The 17,473-nt window shown below is 45.5% G+C and overlaps 1 protein-coding gene across 3 annotated transcripts in view; it reads right to left on the bottom strand.

Moving 5' to 3' along the window:
* LOC124717120 (histone acetyltransferase Tip60-like) overlaps nucleotides 1-17,473 on the bottom strand; it is a 105,235-nt gene that overhangs the window by 39,509 nt on the left and 48,253 nt on the right. For all 3 annotated transcript variants that reach the window (XM_047243850.1, XM_047243849.1, XM_047243851.1), the window contains 2 exons: nucleotides 16,889-16,972; nucleotides 13,988-14,318 (listed from right to left, as the gene is read on the bottom strand). In XM_047243850.1, the coding sequence (XP_047099806.1) occupies nucleotides 13,988-14,318; nucleotides 16,889-16,972 (415 nt within the window). The remainder of the gene's footprint in view (nucleotides 1-13,987; nucleotides 14,319-16,888; nucleotides 16,973-17,473) is intronic.

Here is a 17,473-nt window from a genome sequence, read left to right as displayed (position 1 = left end):
AACTAATTGAGTGACACCAAATTATATTCCCTAGGTGTAGAGAAGGAAAATGGATTGGACTATTGGGGTTTTTGCAGAATTCCATAGAAACACCACTAATATAATGCATAATATTATTTTCCATGCAGATGTTGTCATACTGAATTAGTATCCTACAACTTGCCTTAAGTTAAAAATTATTTATTAAAGATAAAGGACAAAATGTGGTACACGGCATACATCATCTCAAAACAATCTTAACCTCCATCACTATTGTTGTTATTGCCTGTTTCATAGTCACATCTGGGTGCAGGTGAAGCCACTGATGCATCTCTGCCCAACAGTCTTGAGTACTTCTCTTTGACCGCACGACTTGAAATATTCTGCAAGTTTAATACCTCTTCAGCCTTCACAAGTTTCATTCCAGAAGGAGATATGAAATCTCCTGATTAGTTTGTTGTGTCGGGAGCCTTGAACTTCGGAGCTGTGATGATGTGACAGCGCCAAGTACCGTGGTACACATCTCGCAAATATACAGATTTGTTTTTTAAGTGAAAAACTGTATAGGTCAAGCACCTTAAAGCCTGAATGCTGGCTTTGGCGTTTTTAAAAACTGGCAGTTGCTTTTTTTAACTGCTAGCAGCCCTCATTTGTAAGGACATGCAGACAAAAAATTAAGAATAAACCATAAAAAGCAACATCTTAATTTCCACATGAGAGGATAACATTTTTATCTGCATACAGTGTTTATGTGATGATCATCTACATCCATGACACTATGGAACCACACTAGAGGTTGCTCTTCTGCTACCCAAAGTATTTCAACTTGAGCATGGAATGTTCAGCTGTCTAACAGCTTGTGCACTGCTTGAAGATCACACATTGCGTCCAGCATTCTCAGCCATGGCAGTAGTAACTTCAACAATTTGGGGCATAATTGGCCATTGGCTTCTCCTAGGAGAATTCCCAAATCACCAGTTAATTTGAATTTCCAAATTGTGTTCTTCAACACCTGTGCAGAAAGAAGATCTCTCCATATCCCTTTACTGTGTCAATACCTCTCCATATCCCTTTACTGTGTCAATACCTGCGAAGGACAGCAGTGTTGACTATCTGCAACTGTAATGCACACTGAGTCTTGTTTTTCAAACCTTCACTGCCATACCAGCACCTAACAGCAAGTCATGACATAAACACTACTAATAATACAACTCTGTTGTGCACTGTCTCAACACCATTCCTAAAAAACTGGGTACCCATGCGGTAAATACACCAATGGGGAAAAAAATTGCAACATCAAGAAGTAATTTAGAATGATGACATTTCATGAACACATTTGCCTAGGTAACATTTTTAAGTGTTTAACATTGCAACATCACAGGTTAATGTAGGTGCAAGACAAGCCATTGTATATGTGAAACGCTGGTACATTAATAACTCTGTAACTGCCAAAATGTTGAATGCAAACATAGAAACAGGAATGCATTGTGCTGTACTGGTGTCAGATGTGAGTTTGTGGGGGGGGGGAGAGTTCCATGCCTGTTGCACTTGGTCAGATATAATTAATGTTGTTTGTGGATGATGCAATTGTTGTCTGATGTCCCATTTGTGTTCAATTGGAGACAAATCTGGGGATCAAGCAGGCTAAGGCAACATGTATGTGGGTGGGCATTATCCTGTTGTAAAACACCACACGGAATGGCAGCACAACAGGTCACATCACTAGATTGACGTACAAATTTGCTCTCGGCGTGCATTGGATAACCACAAAAGTGCTGCTGTTATCATACAAAATCATACCCCAAGACCATACTTCCAAGTGCTGATCCAGCGTTGGTTGCAAGTCCTCATGCTCCTAACCAGCACATGGCCATCACTGCCTACGAGACTTTCATCATGAAACAACAGACTTCCCTTCACCCTGCCCTCGAATGAGCTCTCAATTGACACCGGTGAAGTCACAAACGGCGGGGGATTGGGGTCAGTGCAATGCACTCTACAGGCATCTAGCTCAGAGCTGTCGAAGTAACCAATTCGTAAGAATTTATTGGGTCACAGTGGTGCCAACTGCTGCTCAAATTGTTGCTGCAGATGCAGTACGATGCACCACAGCTATAAACTGTACATGATGCGCTTCCCTTTTGGTAGTGCCATGTGGCCATCTGGAACCCAGTCTCGTGACGGCACATGATGCGGTGCTTAAATCTGGACAAATGAAACTTTAAAAGCAAATCTACTAAGACACTATACAAATGAAAATATTTTTACACATAAGTAGTGGTATCTTTCAAGATTAATATTACTCAATGTAACCCCCTTCAGCCACAATGAGTGCCTCCAATCTTGTTCTGAACTGATCACACACACTCTTTAAAACAGCGATGTCCATATTCACGGATGCTGCTTCAATAGGAGTGTGCAGAGATGCGAGATTTGGTGTCTCATCTTGTTGGTAGCTCTTGACTGCACTCCAAACATAGTAGTCAAGGGGGCTCAAATCTGGGCTATTCGGGGGCCAAAACTACTTTGGCCAGAACATGTCAACATTATCCGATAGCCAGCTTTGGACTAAATGGCTCCTACAAGGTCTTCCTCCGCCATCCGACACATTGTTCACTCGATGTTCGACATTAATGCCTGTTTCCTCAGCAACTGACCCAGGTCTTCCAAAATCAGTGCTTGAACCTTTTTGACAACTGCCACAGTTCGTATTGAGAGTTTCCTCGAATGAGGCTTCCTTGCCAGGTTACCGGAACCTCCTCAACACTTCTACGAAGCATTATACTTTGCCACAATATCGGTGGTGGTGGTGGTTGTTGGGATGTTGAAGGGGGGACTAAACAGCTAAGGTCATCAGTCCCCCATTCCAAAAACAGGCGAGACAATAATGCACGAAGCAGGTAAAACCCCAAGGGGAAGGATACTCCCCCCCCAGGCCCTAAAAGAACACAAATGCGGTAATGAATACGACAGACACGAAGAGTACAGATGAACACCAGACAAAAAGAAACAGAAGAAAAGAAGATGGCCGGAGACTGGTTGACTGACCACGACAACAAAAAAGGGAAAGAGTCAACCAACCGACGACACACTAAAATCTGCAACCAAATACGAGAGACTCGAGGAAAAGAGACACACAAAGGGAAAGGAGCAGGACCTCCCTAAATGGAACCATAAAAAGGACTACCACGGATAAAATTTAAAACTTCATCAGCCACAGAGGCATTGTCGCTTAAAACCAAAGGCAAAGTGCCCGGGAGATTAAAAGACTGCCGAAGGGTGTGCAGTCGGGGACACTCCAATAAAATGTGGGCGATCGTCAGCCGGGACCCACACTGACACGGGGGGATCCTCCTGACGCAAAAGATGGCCGTGCGTCAGGTATGTATGGCCGATGCGCAGCCGACACAGGATAACAGAGTCCCTGCGGGAAGACCGCAGGGAGGAGCGCCACACATCGGTCTTCTCCTTGACAGCCCGCAGTTTATTAGGCGCTGTCATGCCTCGCCACTCAGCAGACCACACCCCAAGCACCTTACGGCGCAACACCAGCTGCTGATTGCGAGCTGTGAGGCCGATCTCCAAAGCTGGGGCGTCGATCGCCCCTTTGGCCAGCCTGTCAACACGTTCGTTCCCCGGGATGCCAACATGACCTGGCATCCAAACCAAGACCACCAAACGACCAGAACGGGCAATGGCGGAAACAGACTCCTAAATAGAGGACACCAGAGGAGAGGAGGGATAGCAGCGGTCGATGGCCTGAAGGCTGCTCAGGGAGTCACTGCAGATGACGATGGACCTACCTGAGCAGAAACGCATATGCTCAAGAGTGCGCAAGATGGCCACCAGCTCTGCAGTAAAAATACTGCAGCCAGCCGGCAAGGAGCGTTGCTCAACATGGGCAGCGTGAGCAAAAGCGTAGGCAGTGCAACCATCAACCAGGGAACCATCAGTGTAGACAGGCTCACAGCCCGGAAATGAGGCGAGGAGCGCAAGAAAACGGCGACAGAGGTCCACAGGCGGAACCGAGTCCTTGAGTCCCTGTGCCAAGTCCAGACGGACGGACGGCTGGGGCAAACACCAGGGGGGGCGTAGGTGCACGGACCCGGAAGGGAGGCAGAAGAGGGAATGACCCCAGTTCCGACAGCAGGGACCGGACGCGGACAGCTACGGAAATCCCAGACTTAGGTCGCCGTTCGGGCAGATGGAGGACCATGCAGGGAAAAGCAGGCGACGATTGGGATGGCCTGGCGAGCAATGCACGTGGACAGCATAGTCGGCGAGCAGACGATGGCGGCGAATCCGCAGCGGGAGAACCCCGGCCTCCACCAGTAGACTATCCACGGGACTGGTGCGAAAAGCGCCAGTTGCAAGCCGAACCCCACAGTGGTGTATGGGGTCTATCAACTTCAACACTGAGGGTGATGCAGACCCATAGGCCAGGCTCCCATAATCAAGCCAGGACTGCACAAGGGCTCTGTACAATCGCAGCAGCGTGCAGCGATCTGCACCCCAAGACGTGTGGCTAAGGCAGCGGAGGGCGTTGAGGTGCCGCCAGCATTTTTGCTTCAGCTGAGTAATATGAAGAACCCATGTGAGCCGGGCATCAAACACGAGTCCCAAGAAGCGGCAAGTGTCCACCACTTCAAGCAGGTGGCCGTCGAGGTAAAGTTCAGGATGAGGGTGGACCGTCCAACGCCTGCAGAAGTGCATAACTCGAGTCTTGGCTGCAGAGAACTGAAAACCATGAGTCAGAGCCCATGATGCTGCCTTGCGAATGGCGAATTGCAGCCTGCGTTCGGCTACTCCCGTAGTCGTGGAGCTAAATGAGATGCAGAAGTCGTCGGCATACAAAGAAGGAGACACTGACGACCCCACGGCTGCAGCCAGACCATTAATGGCCACTAGAAATAAGGAGACGCTCAACACCGAGCCCTGCGGGACCCCATTTTACTGTATATAAGATGAACTAGAAGCGGCACCGACTTGCACCCGGAAAGAGCGGCGCAATAAAAAGGTTTGAAGAAAAGCCGGGAGCCGACCACGAAGACCCCACTCATGCAAAGTGGCGAGGATGTGATGCCTCCATGTGGTGTCATACGCCTTCCGCAGATCGAAAAATACAGCAACGAGATGCTGACGTCGGGCAAAGGCCGTACGGATAGCAGATTCCAGCCGCACCAAATTGTCCGTGGCAGACGGGCCCCGACGGAAGCCACCCTGGGATGGAGCGAGGAGACCGCGCGACTCAAGGACCCAACACAAACACCGCCCCCCCATACGTTCGAGCAATTTGCACAAAACGTTGGTGAGGGTAATGGGACGATAGCTGTCCACCGCCAGTGGGTCCGCACCAGGCTTCAAGATGGGGACAACAACACCCTCTCGCCATTGCGATGGGAACATGCCTCCGCTCCAAATGCGATTAAATATCGTGAGAATGTGTCTCTGGCAGTCCCTGGAGAGATGCTTCAGCATCTGCACGTGGATGCAGTCTGGTCCTGGTGCTGTATCAGGGCAATCGGCGAGGGCAGCAAGGAATTCCCTCTCGCTGAAAGGAGCATTGTATTTTTCAGAACGACGCGTGTGGAATGAGAACGGCGTCCGCTCGGCTCGCTCCTTTAGAGAGCGAAAGGCGGGGGGATAAGATGCAGTCGCAGAGCTCTGAGCAAAGTGCACGTCAAGCCGTTCAGCAATGGCGGCAGCGTCCGTGCAGACAGCGCCGTCCAAGAAGAGCCCAGGGACACCCATAGGGGTCTGGTATCCATAAATCCGCCGAATCCAGGACCACACGAGCGAGGGGGAGACATGGGAACCCAAGGATGAGACATACCTCTCCCAGCACTCCTGCTTACGCCGTGCAATAAGACGACGGGCCAAGGCACGGAGCCTCTTAAAGGCGATGAGGGCCTCGAGAGACGGGTGCCGCCTATGACGCTGGAGAGCCCGCCGACGGTCGCGAATAGCCTCAGCAATCTCCGGCGACCACCAGGGTACAGCCTTCCTCCAAGGGAGGCCAGAAGAGCGGGGGATGGCAGCCTCGGCTGCCGAAATAATTGACGTGGTTAACACGCGGACCACCTTGTCAATGTCACCCTGTGGGGGAGACTCAATGGTTGCAGCGGAAGTAAAAGCTGCCCAGTCAGCCCTATGGAGAGCCCAGCGGGGCAGGCGCCCAGAAGAATGACACTGTGGCAGTGACAAATAGATGGGAAAATGTCTTGAAAGTCTTTTCGGGTTTGCTGCCGGATCCTAAAATCAACTTGACTCGATATTTCGGCGATCCAACTGTTAGCCATCTTCAGGAAATGCTGCTTCTGCTGATGAGTCCCACTGAGAACTGACGCAAGATTGCAATTCGACGTCCTATATAGGTCACCGTTCAGTACACGGCGCATGCGCCGCCTATCACGGTTTCTGACTTCCAAAACAGGGAGGTGGCGCCGCCCTTAGTGAAACACTGCTGGCAACGATATATCGCAATCAAGGCCACACCGAAGAACGTTCAGTTTTGATGCGAGATAATACAGGATTCCACGTTCTGCTAAGAGGAAACCCATTGTCCCTGTTGATTAAATTATCAGCCAACTTAATTTCGATCGCCTCTTTATACACACTATTCCAAAAACCGGAAATGTTGGCAATTACAACAGTTTCCTCAAATTTCATTTTGTGTGTCTCATTCAGGCAGTGTTCTGCTACGGCCGATTTTTCCGGCTGTTGTAGCCTCGTGTGACGGCGATGTTCCACACACCTGTCATTCACTGAGCGAATAGAACGGCCAACGTAAGCTTTCCCACATTGACACGGGATTTTGTACACCCCAGGTTTCCTAAGCCCCAAATCATCCTTCACAGAGCCGAGCAGAGCCCTAATCTTAGAGGGTGGACGGAACACACTCTTAATGTTAAAACTCCTTAAAATTCGTCCAATCTTAAACGATAAGTCTCCAGCATAAGGAAGAAAGGCCACAGATCTATGTTCCTCATTGGACACCTCCGGAGACGGTCCAAATTCCATAGCCCGACGAATCTGTTTCTCGGTGTATCCATTTTCCTTAAAAACAGTCATCAAATGCTCAAGTTCTTGGGTTAAGCTGTCTGCGTCGGAAATGGCATATGCTCTCCGTACCAAAGTCCTAAGCACGCCACTACGTTGGTGTGGTGGATGACAACTCTTAGGGTGCAGATACAAATCTGTGTGCGTCGGCTTTCGGTGAACGCTGTGTCCCAAAGTTCCATCTGGTGATGTAATGCTAAAAATTGAGTGGACAAATAAAGTGTGAAAGTAGAAGTACTAGAAATAATATGTATGGGGAAAATATACAAAAAGGGGGAGACAGGTTATAGGCCACCTGCATACAGCAGTGAATCTGACACAAAGGGGTAGCAGAAGGGGAAAAATAACGGGAGTAGACAAAAATTAAAATATTTAAAACATTACAGAAAATATTAGGTTTAACACTTGCAAAGACATGAAAAGATTACCAAAGAATTGGGGGCGGGGTGGGGGTGGGGGGTGGGGGGGTGGGGGGGGGGGGGGGGGGGAGTGTGTGCAGTGTCAAACCAGCCTGAAGACTGATGTGTTCAAAACTAAAATTAAAGGAAATAACAAAAAAATTTGCACACAGCAGTATTCCCCATAAAAGACACAGTGAGGTTTATGAGCTTTGTCAATAGAAACAACAGAGCAGTCAGCCTATTTTCGAGGCATATGAGCTAAAGTTCATTCTATTTTTGTGCAGATACCAAATTATATTTATGCAAGTGAACACAAGAATAAAACAAGCAGTTGGGTTCAGCTGTTCTCATATTGGACACGAAAGCTAACGTGGATGTGTGAGACATTTTGTCATCACAATGCAGGATTTCCTGTTCTGAAGCATTTGTATGTGTGGAAAAATGCACAAAGTCCTACTGGATTTCCATAATGCACTAAGAAATATGAAACGACATGATGAATGTGATACGTCCACATCTCCACTTTTGTTTTGTTTTAGGGCACAAAAACAACTAGGGTCATATACACCTGTATCAGAACTGTACAATACAAAGACAAAGAGGAGTTAAAACGACTACACATTAATGCCAAACAACAAGAGAAGACAATTAAAAACAGGGACATGGAGAAAGGTCTATAAAATACGCCACAGAGAAACAGAGGTCCTGGACTAAAAATTAAATGGCCTTCACCACATTGCCACAATGGATAGAAGTCAAACGCAGTCAACAGCCCATGTGTCGTTCACTAAAACTGCCGATAGCTCAGACGGCAAACACAAACTAGGTCTTCTTCTTCTTCTTCTTCTTCTTCTTCTTCTTCTTCTTCAGTCAAGAGACTGGTTTAATGCAGCTGTCCATGCTACTCTGTCCTGTGCAAGCCATTTCATCTCTGAGTAACTACTGCAACTTACATTCTTCTGAATCTGCTTAGTGTACTCATCTCCATCTCCTATGATTTTTACCCTCCGCACTTCCCTCCGATACTAAATTGGTAATCCCTTGATGCCCCACAACATATCCTACCAACTGATCCATTCTTCTAGTCAACTTGTGACACAAATACCTCTTCTGCCCAATTCTGTTCAGTCTCCTCATTGGTTATGTGATCTACCCATCTAATCTTCAGCATTCTTCTGTCACACCACATTTCAGTAGCTCCTATTCTCTTCTGGTCTTAACTATTTATCGTCCATGTTTCACTTCCTTACATTGCTACACTCCATAAAAATACTTTCAAAAAGGATGGTCCACACGACAAGAATGTAAGGGGTTAAAAAAGGGCATTCCTTCAAGAAATGGTGGACTGTCAAAGGTTGAGCGTAGTGGGTACAAAGTGAATGGGGCGGCACACTAAATCCACACTGTGCAGTGGTTAGTAAATTGCGAGACTTGACGATGATGATGACGACGACGACGACGACTTGGTGGCACTCTACATCATGGTTATCATCACCCAGACAAAAAGTCAGCTTGCAGATCTCATGGGTGAGGACAAAGGCTGTACCCACATGCAGTTTATAATGAATTAAAGTCTGCTGCCCTTCCCCCAGCAATTTAGGTATGAGGCCTGACAGTTCACAAAATTTTCACCACCTGTGTAGAACTGGTACTGGTATCTGCGAGGAAGGCGGGCAGATCTCCAGCGAGACTGAGGGCTACTCTGATATCAGTATATAGGACACACATAGCCACAATATGTGGAACTACAAGCACTGAGCCACAAACTTCACGGAGAGATGGATTCTCCCACCGGAAGAGGAAGCCATGTGCTAAAGGGGTATGCCCGATGCGCAGTCTGGTAAGGAAAACCTCCTTCCAGTGGCGAGGCTCACATGAAGTCTGCCAAGCCTTTGTGGTTGTTTTGAACAACTGCAGTTTGTCTGTCACCTCCAACCATTCAGTCTCCCAATGATGCATGATGCATCTTAGAAAATTAGATGATGGCGTGCAACAGGATGAGATGTTGATGGACAGCACTATCCCAACATGCTTCCTTGGCGACTGTCGGCCATGCTGTTGCCCCGTATCCCAATGTGGCCAGATAACCACCTCCCCACGGTGTTGGAGCCGCTGTAAGGAGTCATGGCTAGTTAAATCAGTGGGTCTACTGGATACATTTGGTGAAGTGCTTGCAGTGCACTAGGAGTGTCGGAACAGACAAGAAATCTTGTACGGTGATGTCTGTGAGCCCTCTCCAGTGCCATCAGAATGCCATATAACTCTGCATCATAATTTGAAATCGTTCTGGAAGGTGCACTTTAAAAACCCTATCAGGGAAAACAGCAGAACAATAGAGAGAATTCTCCTGCTGGGATCCATCTGAATAAATAACAATAAAACTGTGGTATGTACTTAAAATAGATGAAAACAAAGTACTGAAAACAAAAACTGGAGTACACGTTTTCTTGTACTATGTCAAGCTTAAAATCACTTTGGGCATCTGAAAACGCCAAGGTGGCAATGTGTTACATCCCTGGCTATGTATTTTGATGCCTGAGAGATCCAGATCCTTGAGACAGTCTGTAGCATTATACCAAATGGCTGGGTCGCAAGGGGCCAATTCTTGAACAGCCATTCAAAGGTGGGTTGGACCACTGAACTAAATGTTAATGACCGAGACGACACTGATATTTTCAGCGCCTATCGAGCCAAAAGGATCCGTTGCCGAATCCAGAGTGGTGGTTCACCAGCCTGTGCACACGCACACTGAATTGGGTCTATATCCAAATGCTCTCTTGCTGGACATCATCTAACATCCTGAGGTAGGAAGGACAGGCTTATCCGTAGATCACACTGCCGTAATCTAAACGTGATCGAACAAATGCCCTATAAAACTGCAGGAGGCGGGACCTGCCAGCTCCTCATGTTTTCCCGTAAGATACTTCAAAATATTCAATGACTGGAAGCCCCTTGTTCATAGGTCTTTCAGGTGTGGGAGCCAAGTTAATTTCAGGTCAAATATTGAACCCAAAACATGCCCATTGTCTTGAAAACTTAAAAATAGTGTCCCCCATTGTGAGCACTGGTTGGTTAAAACCATGATGGGCACAGTTAAAATTGACACATGTAGTCTTCTTGGGTGAGAACTGAAAACCAGTTGGCCGAGCCCATGTTTTCAGCCTCCTAATGGAAATGAAATGAGCATTTGGCGTCATTGGCCAGGAGGACCCTTACGGGGCAGGTCCGGCCACCTTGGTGCAGGTCTTATTACATTCGACGCCACATTGGGCGACCTGTGCCCCGGATGGGGATGAAATGATGAAGACAACACAACACTCTGTCCCTGAGCAGAGAAAATCCCCAAACAATCCAGGAATCGAACCTGGGTCCCCTGAGACGGCAGTCCGTCACGCTGACCGTTTAGCTATTGGGGCAGACTAGCCTCCTAATGATCTGCTGTAGCTACCCTGTTGTCAATGTAAGATTAGAGGAAGAGTGAAAGATTGCAAAGTCATCCACTAACAAAGAGCATTTAATAGGACTTTTGACTGCAGAGGAAATGCCAATGGCAAACAATATGACACTGAGGACACTGCCCTGGGGAACCCCTTTTCCTGAACATAGCAGTCAGATATGGTATTGCCAATGCGATAACAAAAATGCTGGTCCTCAAGAAAGGACTGGATCATAAGCACCAGGCGTCCATGTAGTCCCCATTCATGAAGTTGGCGACTGATGATGTACCTCCAAATTGTGTCACAAGCTTTTTGAGGTCAAAATCACACAAACCAAATGGCTTTGGCGTAAGAAAGGTTCTTGTATTGCTGCCTCTAGGATGAAATTGTCAAGGGTGGAACAGTATCACCCGAAACCACACTTGGAGTGGCTCAGGTGACCCTCTGAATTCGAACAGCCAGACAAGGTGGTGGTTGACCATACATTCAAGAGTCTTACCCATACAACTAGTAGGGGCGACACTCCAGTAAGTGTTAGGAGTGATACAGTCCTTGCCTGGTTTCCAGAATGGAATTAATATTGCCTCCTTCCAATTCATGGGGTACTGTCAATCAAACCAGATCTGATTGAAACAAGAGAGAAGCTTTTCTTTCACTTCCGGACACAGATGACTAAGCATGGCGTAATGGATCTCATCAGGAAATGGAGCAGTGTGGCTGCAAACAAAGCCAACTCCAGTTCCCACATGGAGAACAGAAGGTTGTAGACTTCCTCATTATACGAGAAGAAACTGAGCTTCCTCATCTCTGCAGTTCTACAGAATGCCTGTAAAGTAGGAGCTTGCATGGATGACGTAGCAACAGTACAGAAGTGTTCAGCTAAAACCTGAGCCATGTCATCTGGTGTGTGTACCAAGACCCCATTACTGGACAAGGCCGTAAGGGGATATGAACTACCCTTGCCTGAAGCCTGTCTCATTGATTCCCAAACATGCGCAGTGGAAGTTGACCGATTAATGGAAGTTATGAATTCCCTCCAGGAAGCCCTCTTCCATTCTTTTATCACTTGCTTTGCTGTGTGCTCTCACAGCTCTGAAGGCATAAAGTTTGTCCATATTCGGACAGTGAAGTTCCACAGAGCTGTTCGCCTGACTGCCAATCAACAGTCATCATTCCACCAAGGTACAGGCCATTGTCTGAGGTATATGGGCCACCACCTCCTGTGCACAATCTTTTTGTTCAAAAATAGCCTGTCGACTGTACTGTCCTCTGTATCATCCATCTGCATGGTCTCCTGTTGGCCACCGTCCTAGTTGGCAGAAGGATCCACACTGGAAAGTGGTCACTAGAATGTAAATCTGGAGCCACTTTCCACTGAACTGAGTCTGCATTAGCTGGGGAACAAAAACAGATCCCTGGAGCAAGCGGTAGCTGAGCCCCACGTCACATTGTGTGCACTGAAGTCCCTCACAAGAAGGAATGGGCATGGGTGTGCCTGGAAGAGTTCCACCAGTGCATCTGCATCCAAAGCATCATTAGGGGGCATGTACAAAGAAAACACTGTGAACTTTCACAGCAACTGCTTGGATGGTAGTGGTAAGAGGGACAGGAGAGGAGTGGCATTTGTTGTCAACAAAAACAGCCACTTTACGTTTAGCTCTGTCTCCAGTAGTATCGTCCTTCCTGTATGCGTGGTAGACCCGTAATGCAGGTGTGTCTGTGATTAAGATGAGTTTCTTGCGAGCAGATGCATAAAGGTTTCTCCCAGACCAGTAGCTGCAATTCTTCCAAATGTGAGCAATATCCATTCGAATTTCACTGCAAAGCCACTGGTTAGCAATTGTCGTTCTTTTCTTTCTCCCTCGGAGGCGGTGATTTACCGGGCAGGTCAGGGGGAATGTTAGCCGGTTCCTCCAATTGTAAGTCCATATCCTCAAGAGCTTAGTTTCCATCAGAAAGGGAGATAGCTCACCGATCCAAAGGTTTAACTACTGCTTTCTTGGACTTTGAACTACTTTTCAGAGGACTTTTTCTTTACCAACAGAAGGAGGTGGTTGCCTGGGTTGCGGGGATGGCTTAATTTGTTTCTGATTTTGGGTAGTGGTATGTGGCTTAGGTGGTACACCTATTGCTAATGGCTTCTGAACAACATCGGTTTCAAGTGGTCTCCTGAGGCTCTGAAGGGGTTATTCTGTTTAATGTCCTCCTTTATGGTGCAACAATCAACTCTGAAGTTTAATGTGCTACCCTATCAAACTTAAAGAAATAATTTCGACATGTTGTTTGATGCAAAATATGCAAATAAACTACTACTCCACAAGAGAAGGCCTCTTAACTATGTGCACCCAAAAGTAACTCCCTGAACATCACTGGACACTTCCTCTTCATCCACCCTATAGTCTGGATTACGCACTTTCTAATTTCCATCTGTTTGGCCCAATGAAGGATGCACTCCCTAGGAAGCAGTACACGGATGATTGCGAGGTTATTGATGCAGCGAGACTGGCTCTGACATTGACCAGTAGTGTGGTACTGTGCACACATACAGACCCTGCCAGTAAGGTGGCGTAAGGTGTCACATTGAACGGATATAATGTTGAAAAATAGGGTTTTGTAGTCAAGAGTTGGGAATAATACAGTGTAATGGAATTCTGAATAGAACTGACCTGCTTTCACAGAAAAAAGTGTTGTATTACTTATTGAAAGCCCCTCGTATTTTTAACTAAATTTGTTTGTTCAAACATGTTGCCAGTGTTTTTTGGCTAAGAGGAAACTGAACATTTTTAAAGGTATTTTCCAACATGTTGAAAACCTACAAATCAACTGACATCTTCACAATGTTCTTCATCTTTTATAATTGATAATGCAGCTGATGCAGCTTTTTCACTCAAGTTTATTTTGGAAGAAAAATTGTGCAGTTGGCGTTCCATATGTAGCCAACAACAGCTGTTGGAGAGACCTGGAGTCAAAGACAACACTGACTACCATGTTCCATGTGACAGTTTCTGGGCAATCCCAACAGTTTCACAAACCACCTCCATGTTAGCTTTCATGTCCCGTATGAAAATGCCTTTATAATAAGGATCACAAAGGAATAACAATTTTACTTACTGAAATCTGCTAGAAGCTTGCCACAGCCCATATCTTTGTAGGGAGGAAGTGTCACAGCAGAAGTACACCTGTGGACGTACGCATATGGCTCCTTAACTCGGTTGAAGTATCCCATTATGTGGCAGCCGTGGGAGTCCGAATGGGTCAGCACATAGTAGATGAACCAGTCCGGCCCACAATGTCCCGCCGTGCGATGCGGCAGGAACAACTTTCCCAGAAGGCAAAGGTTGTGGGCATACTTCTTCCACACGTGCCCATCAACTTCGAAGAATGAGATGCTTTCCTCTCGGTATATCTCTTTCCCCGGTGGATGCCTTAAGCCACATTTAGCCTAATGAGAATGAGAATGAGAAAGTATTAGCATCTATTCGACATGAACCAAACTGCTTCACTATAACTACTCAAATTCATACTTAAGTGCTTGGCAGATGGTGCAAGGCACTACTTGGAAACTATACCACTACTATTCCACCTAGAACAGTGAAAGGGGAAACTGAACATAGAAATCCTCTGTGCGAGTTCCAATTTCTCTTACTTTACCAAAATTTTCTTCTGTATATAAGTGGGAGGCAGCATTTCAAGGATAAAGTTTCCAACTGAAATTTTCTAGATAGGTTTTGCCACAACAAAATGTCCTCATTTTAATGACTGTCATTCTCGTTCTCACCTACTTATCAGGTCTATCTCACTTTCCACTATTTCACAATACAAGCTGCCTTTCTCTAAAATTTTACTTAGTTTCCTACCGTAAAGAAGACGCATCAAATTGCAGATGGGCACAATTAAAAGACACTCATAGCTTTCAGCCACGGCCTTCATCTGTAAAACAAATGTACACGCGCACACGACTGCCAAATCCAGCATCTAGGGCCTGTCTGCAGCTTGACGTGTCTTCTTTACAGTAAGCAGCAATCTGTCTTTTCCTATATTGTTGATATTCATACCTGAAGTTTTCATTGTCTGATTTACTTTGATTCGTGTCATCCTATAAGATAAGAATCCCCTACTGCACAAAAATACTCTGGAAGAGGTTAGACAAATGTAGTTTATGCACTTTGGTGGACTGTCCATTCTTACAAGGTGTTCTGCCAACAAAAATCTGATTCGCATGCCCTACAACATTTCCCATATGATTGTTGAGATTCAAGTTGCTTAGAACCATAACCTCTAAATATTTAGGTGAATCAAGAACATTCTTAATACGCTTGTGGAAGACCTCGCATTAGTGTTCAGTCAACTGATACCTTTCAAATGTTTAATATACTTTGTCTAAAACATACTGAAATCTTTTCTGACCATTTCACTACATGGTAAGTGAGAGCATGAAATACAAACATTTATAAAGACTGCTCAGATACTCCTGCGTGCAATTTATTGGTATGAGATTATTACAAATGAAGCAGTGTCACCAATAACTATACTTTGACATGATATTGCAAATGTTTGCAGTCATATTGATAAACAAGAAGAAAAATTGCCTCATTGCAGGAGTTTCCTCTTCTGGTACAGTGCTGTAGTTGTAAGGCTTACATTGTACTTAAATGTAATTCATTACCCTGTTTTACAAGGGTGTACAGTAGTAGTAGTAGTAGTAGTAGCAGCAGTAGTAGCAGCAGCAACAGCAGCAGCAGCATTCAGTCCAGAGACTGCCCCAAAGCAGCTCTCCACACCTCTCTAGCCTGTGCAAGCCTCTTCATCTCTGCTATTTGCATCTAGTCTAACTTCCTTACTGTATTCATTCCTTGGTCTCCAATTTTCACCATGCCTCTCCTCCACACGTCCCTCCATTACCAAACTATTCCTTCATACCACAGAATCTGTCATATCCACCAATCCCTTCCGTTAGTTGGGTTAGGGAAAATTTAATTTTTTCCCAATTTGATTCCGGGCCACCTCGTTAGTTATTTGATCTAGCCATCTAATCTTCAAATAATTCTTTAGTGCCGCATTTGAAAAGCTTCCCTTCTCTTCTTGCATAAGATGTTTATAGTCCACACTTCATTTCTAGAAATGGTTCAAATGGCTCTGAGCACTATGGGACTTAACATCTATGGTCATCAGTCCCCTAGAACTTAGAACTACTTAAACCTAACTAACCTAAGGACATCATACAACACCCAGCCATCACGAGGCAGAGAAAATCCCTGACCCCGCCAGGAATCGAACCCGGGAACCTGGACGTACTTCATTTCTAGACAAGGCTTCGCTCCAGGCAGACACTTTCAGAGAGAGGAATAAAAAAAGCCCAATACCTAAATTTATGTTCAATATTAGAGACACTTTTCTTGCCACTGCCAGTCTGCATTTTATATTGTGTCTACTTTGGCCACTGTCAGCTATTCTGCTGTGCAAAAACTCACTCACTTTTTGTGTGTCATTTCCTAATCTAATTCCTTAAGCAACTTCGGATTTGCTTCAACGACATTCTATTGCCCTTCTTTTACTTTTGTTGATGTTCACTTTATAACCTCCTTTGAAGACACTGTCCATTCCACACAACTGCTCTTCCAAGTCATTTGCCATTAGAGAGGTACAATGTTGCCAAACCTAAGTTTCTCTCTCTTCTCCCTGAACTTTTATTCCTTTTCTGTTTCCAAATTTCTCCTTCGTTCTTTCATGGATTGCTCAATGTGAAATTCATGAGAAGCTACATGGCTGTTTTATTCTCTTCTTAACCAGTGTTTTCCTTTCATTCCATTTGACTTTTAAAACCGATGCTTGTACAAGTCCCTGTGCAAGGTTGTCAATTTCCTTTGCTCTCTGTATTTAATCTCTGTTACCTACAACTAGTGTGCTGATCATTATGCATATATGCTAGTAAAAGGCAAAGTTTGTTGAATATTGTTTTATTTTTCTCTTTTTTTATAAAGCAAAATGGAAGCATATCCAAGTAGCACTTACCAAATGGTGCGCAAGACGTCTCCTTGACTTTGACGGTTTCAGGCAAAATTCACATATGTACATACATGGCACTTTTTCAAACATCTGAAAATTTATAAATCTGTATTAATATCTGTGTACATTTAGTTTATAAGTACTGTTACAAGTGTGGTGCATTAATAAATTCCCTAACTATCACACCTACAAATGCACTGCAAGAGAGAAGACAGAAGATAACATTCTACTGAAGTGCTGCTGATGTTTGAAATGTCACAGCATATAAATCTGAGGTGGACATAAAGCTATTTTCCATTCACTAACAAAAAGATAGGACAGCCAACAATTGAGCAAATGGTCCACAGGTGTGCTGCCCTTTCAGTGTCCAACGGACACAGTATTTGGATGAGAAGACTTGTCAGGTGTGTTAATGCTGCTGCGTGCATGCGGCCTACTTATACGCACGTTGGCATCTGTGATTGTATCATAGTTGCTACATCACCCCTGCCACCGGTTTGTTGTATTGCTGAGTGTCTTTAATTAGGCCCAGAGCTGGTTCCTAAGCCTTGCTGAGATTATAGCCTTTGTCCCTGGTGTTAATTTCGATAG

The sequence above is a fragment of the Schistocerca piceifrons genome, chromosome 9 (assembly GCF_021461385.2).
Source record: "Schistocerca piceifrons isolate TAMUIC-IGC-003096 chromosome 9, iqSchPice1.1, whole genome shotgun sequence".
Classification (NCBI taxonomy): Eukaryota; Metazoa; Arthropoda; class Insecta; order Orthoptera; family Acrididae; genus Schistocerca; species Schistocerca piceifrons.
Note: the sequence above shows the minus strand (reverse complement) of the source record. Positions and strands in the feature narration are given on the sequence as shown.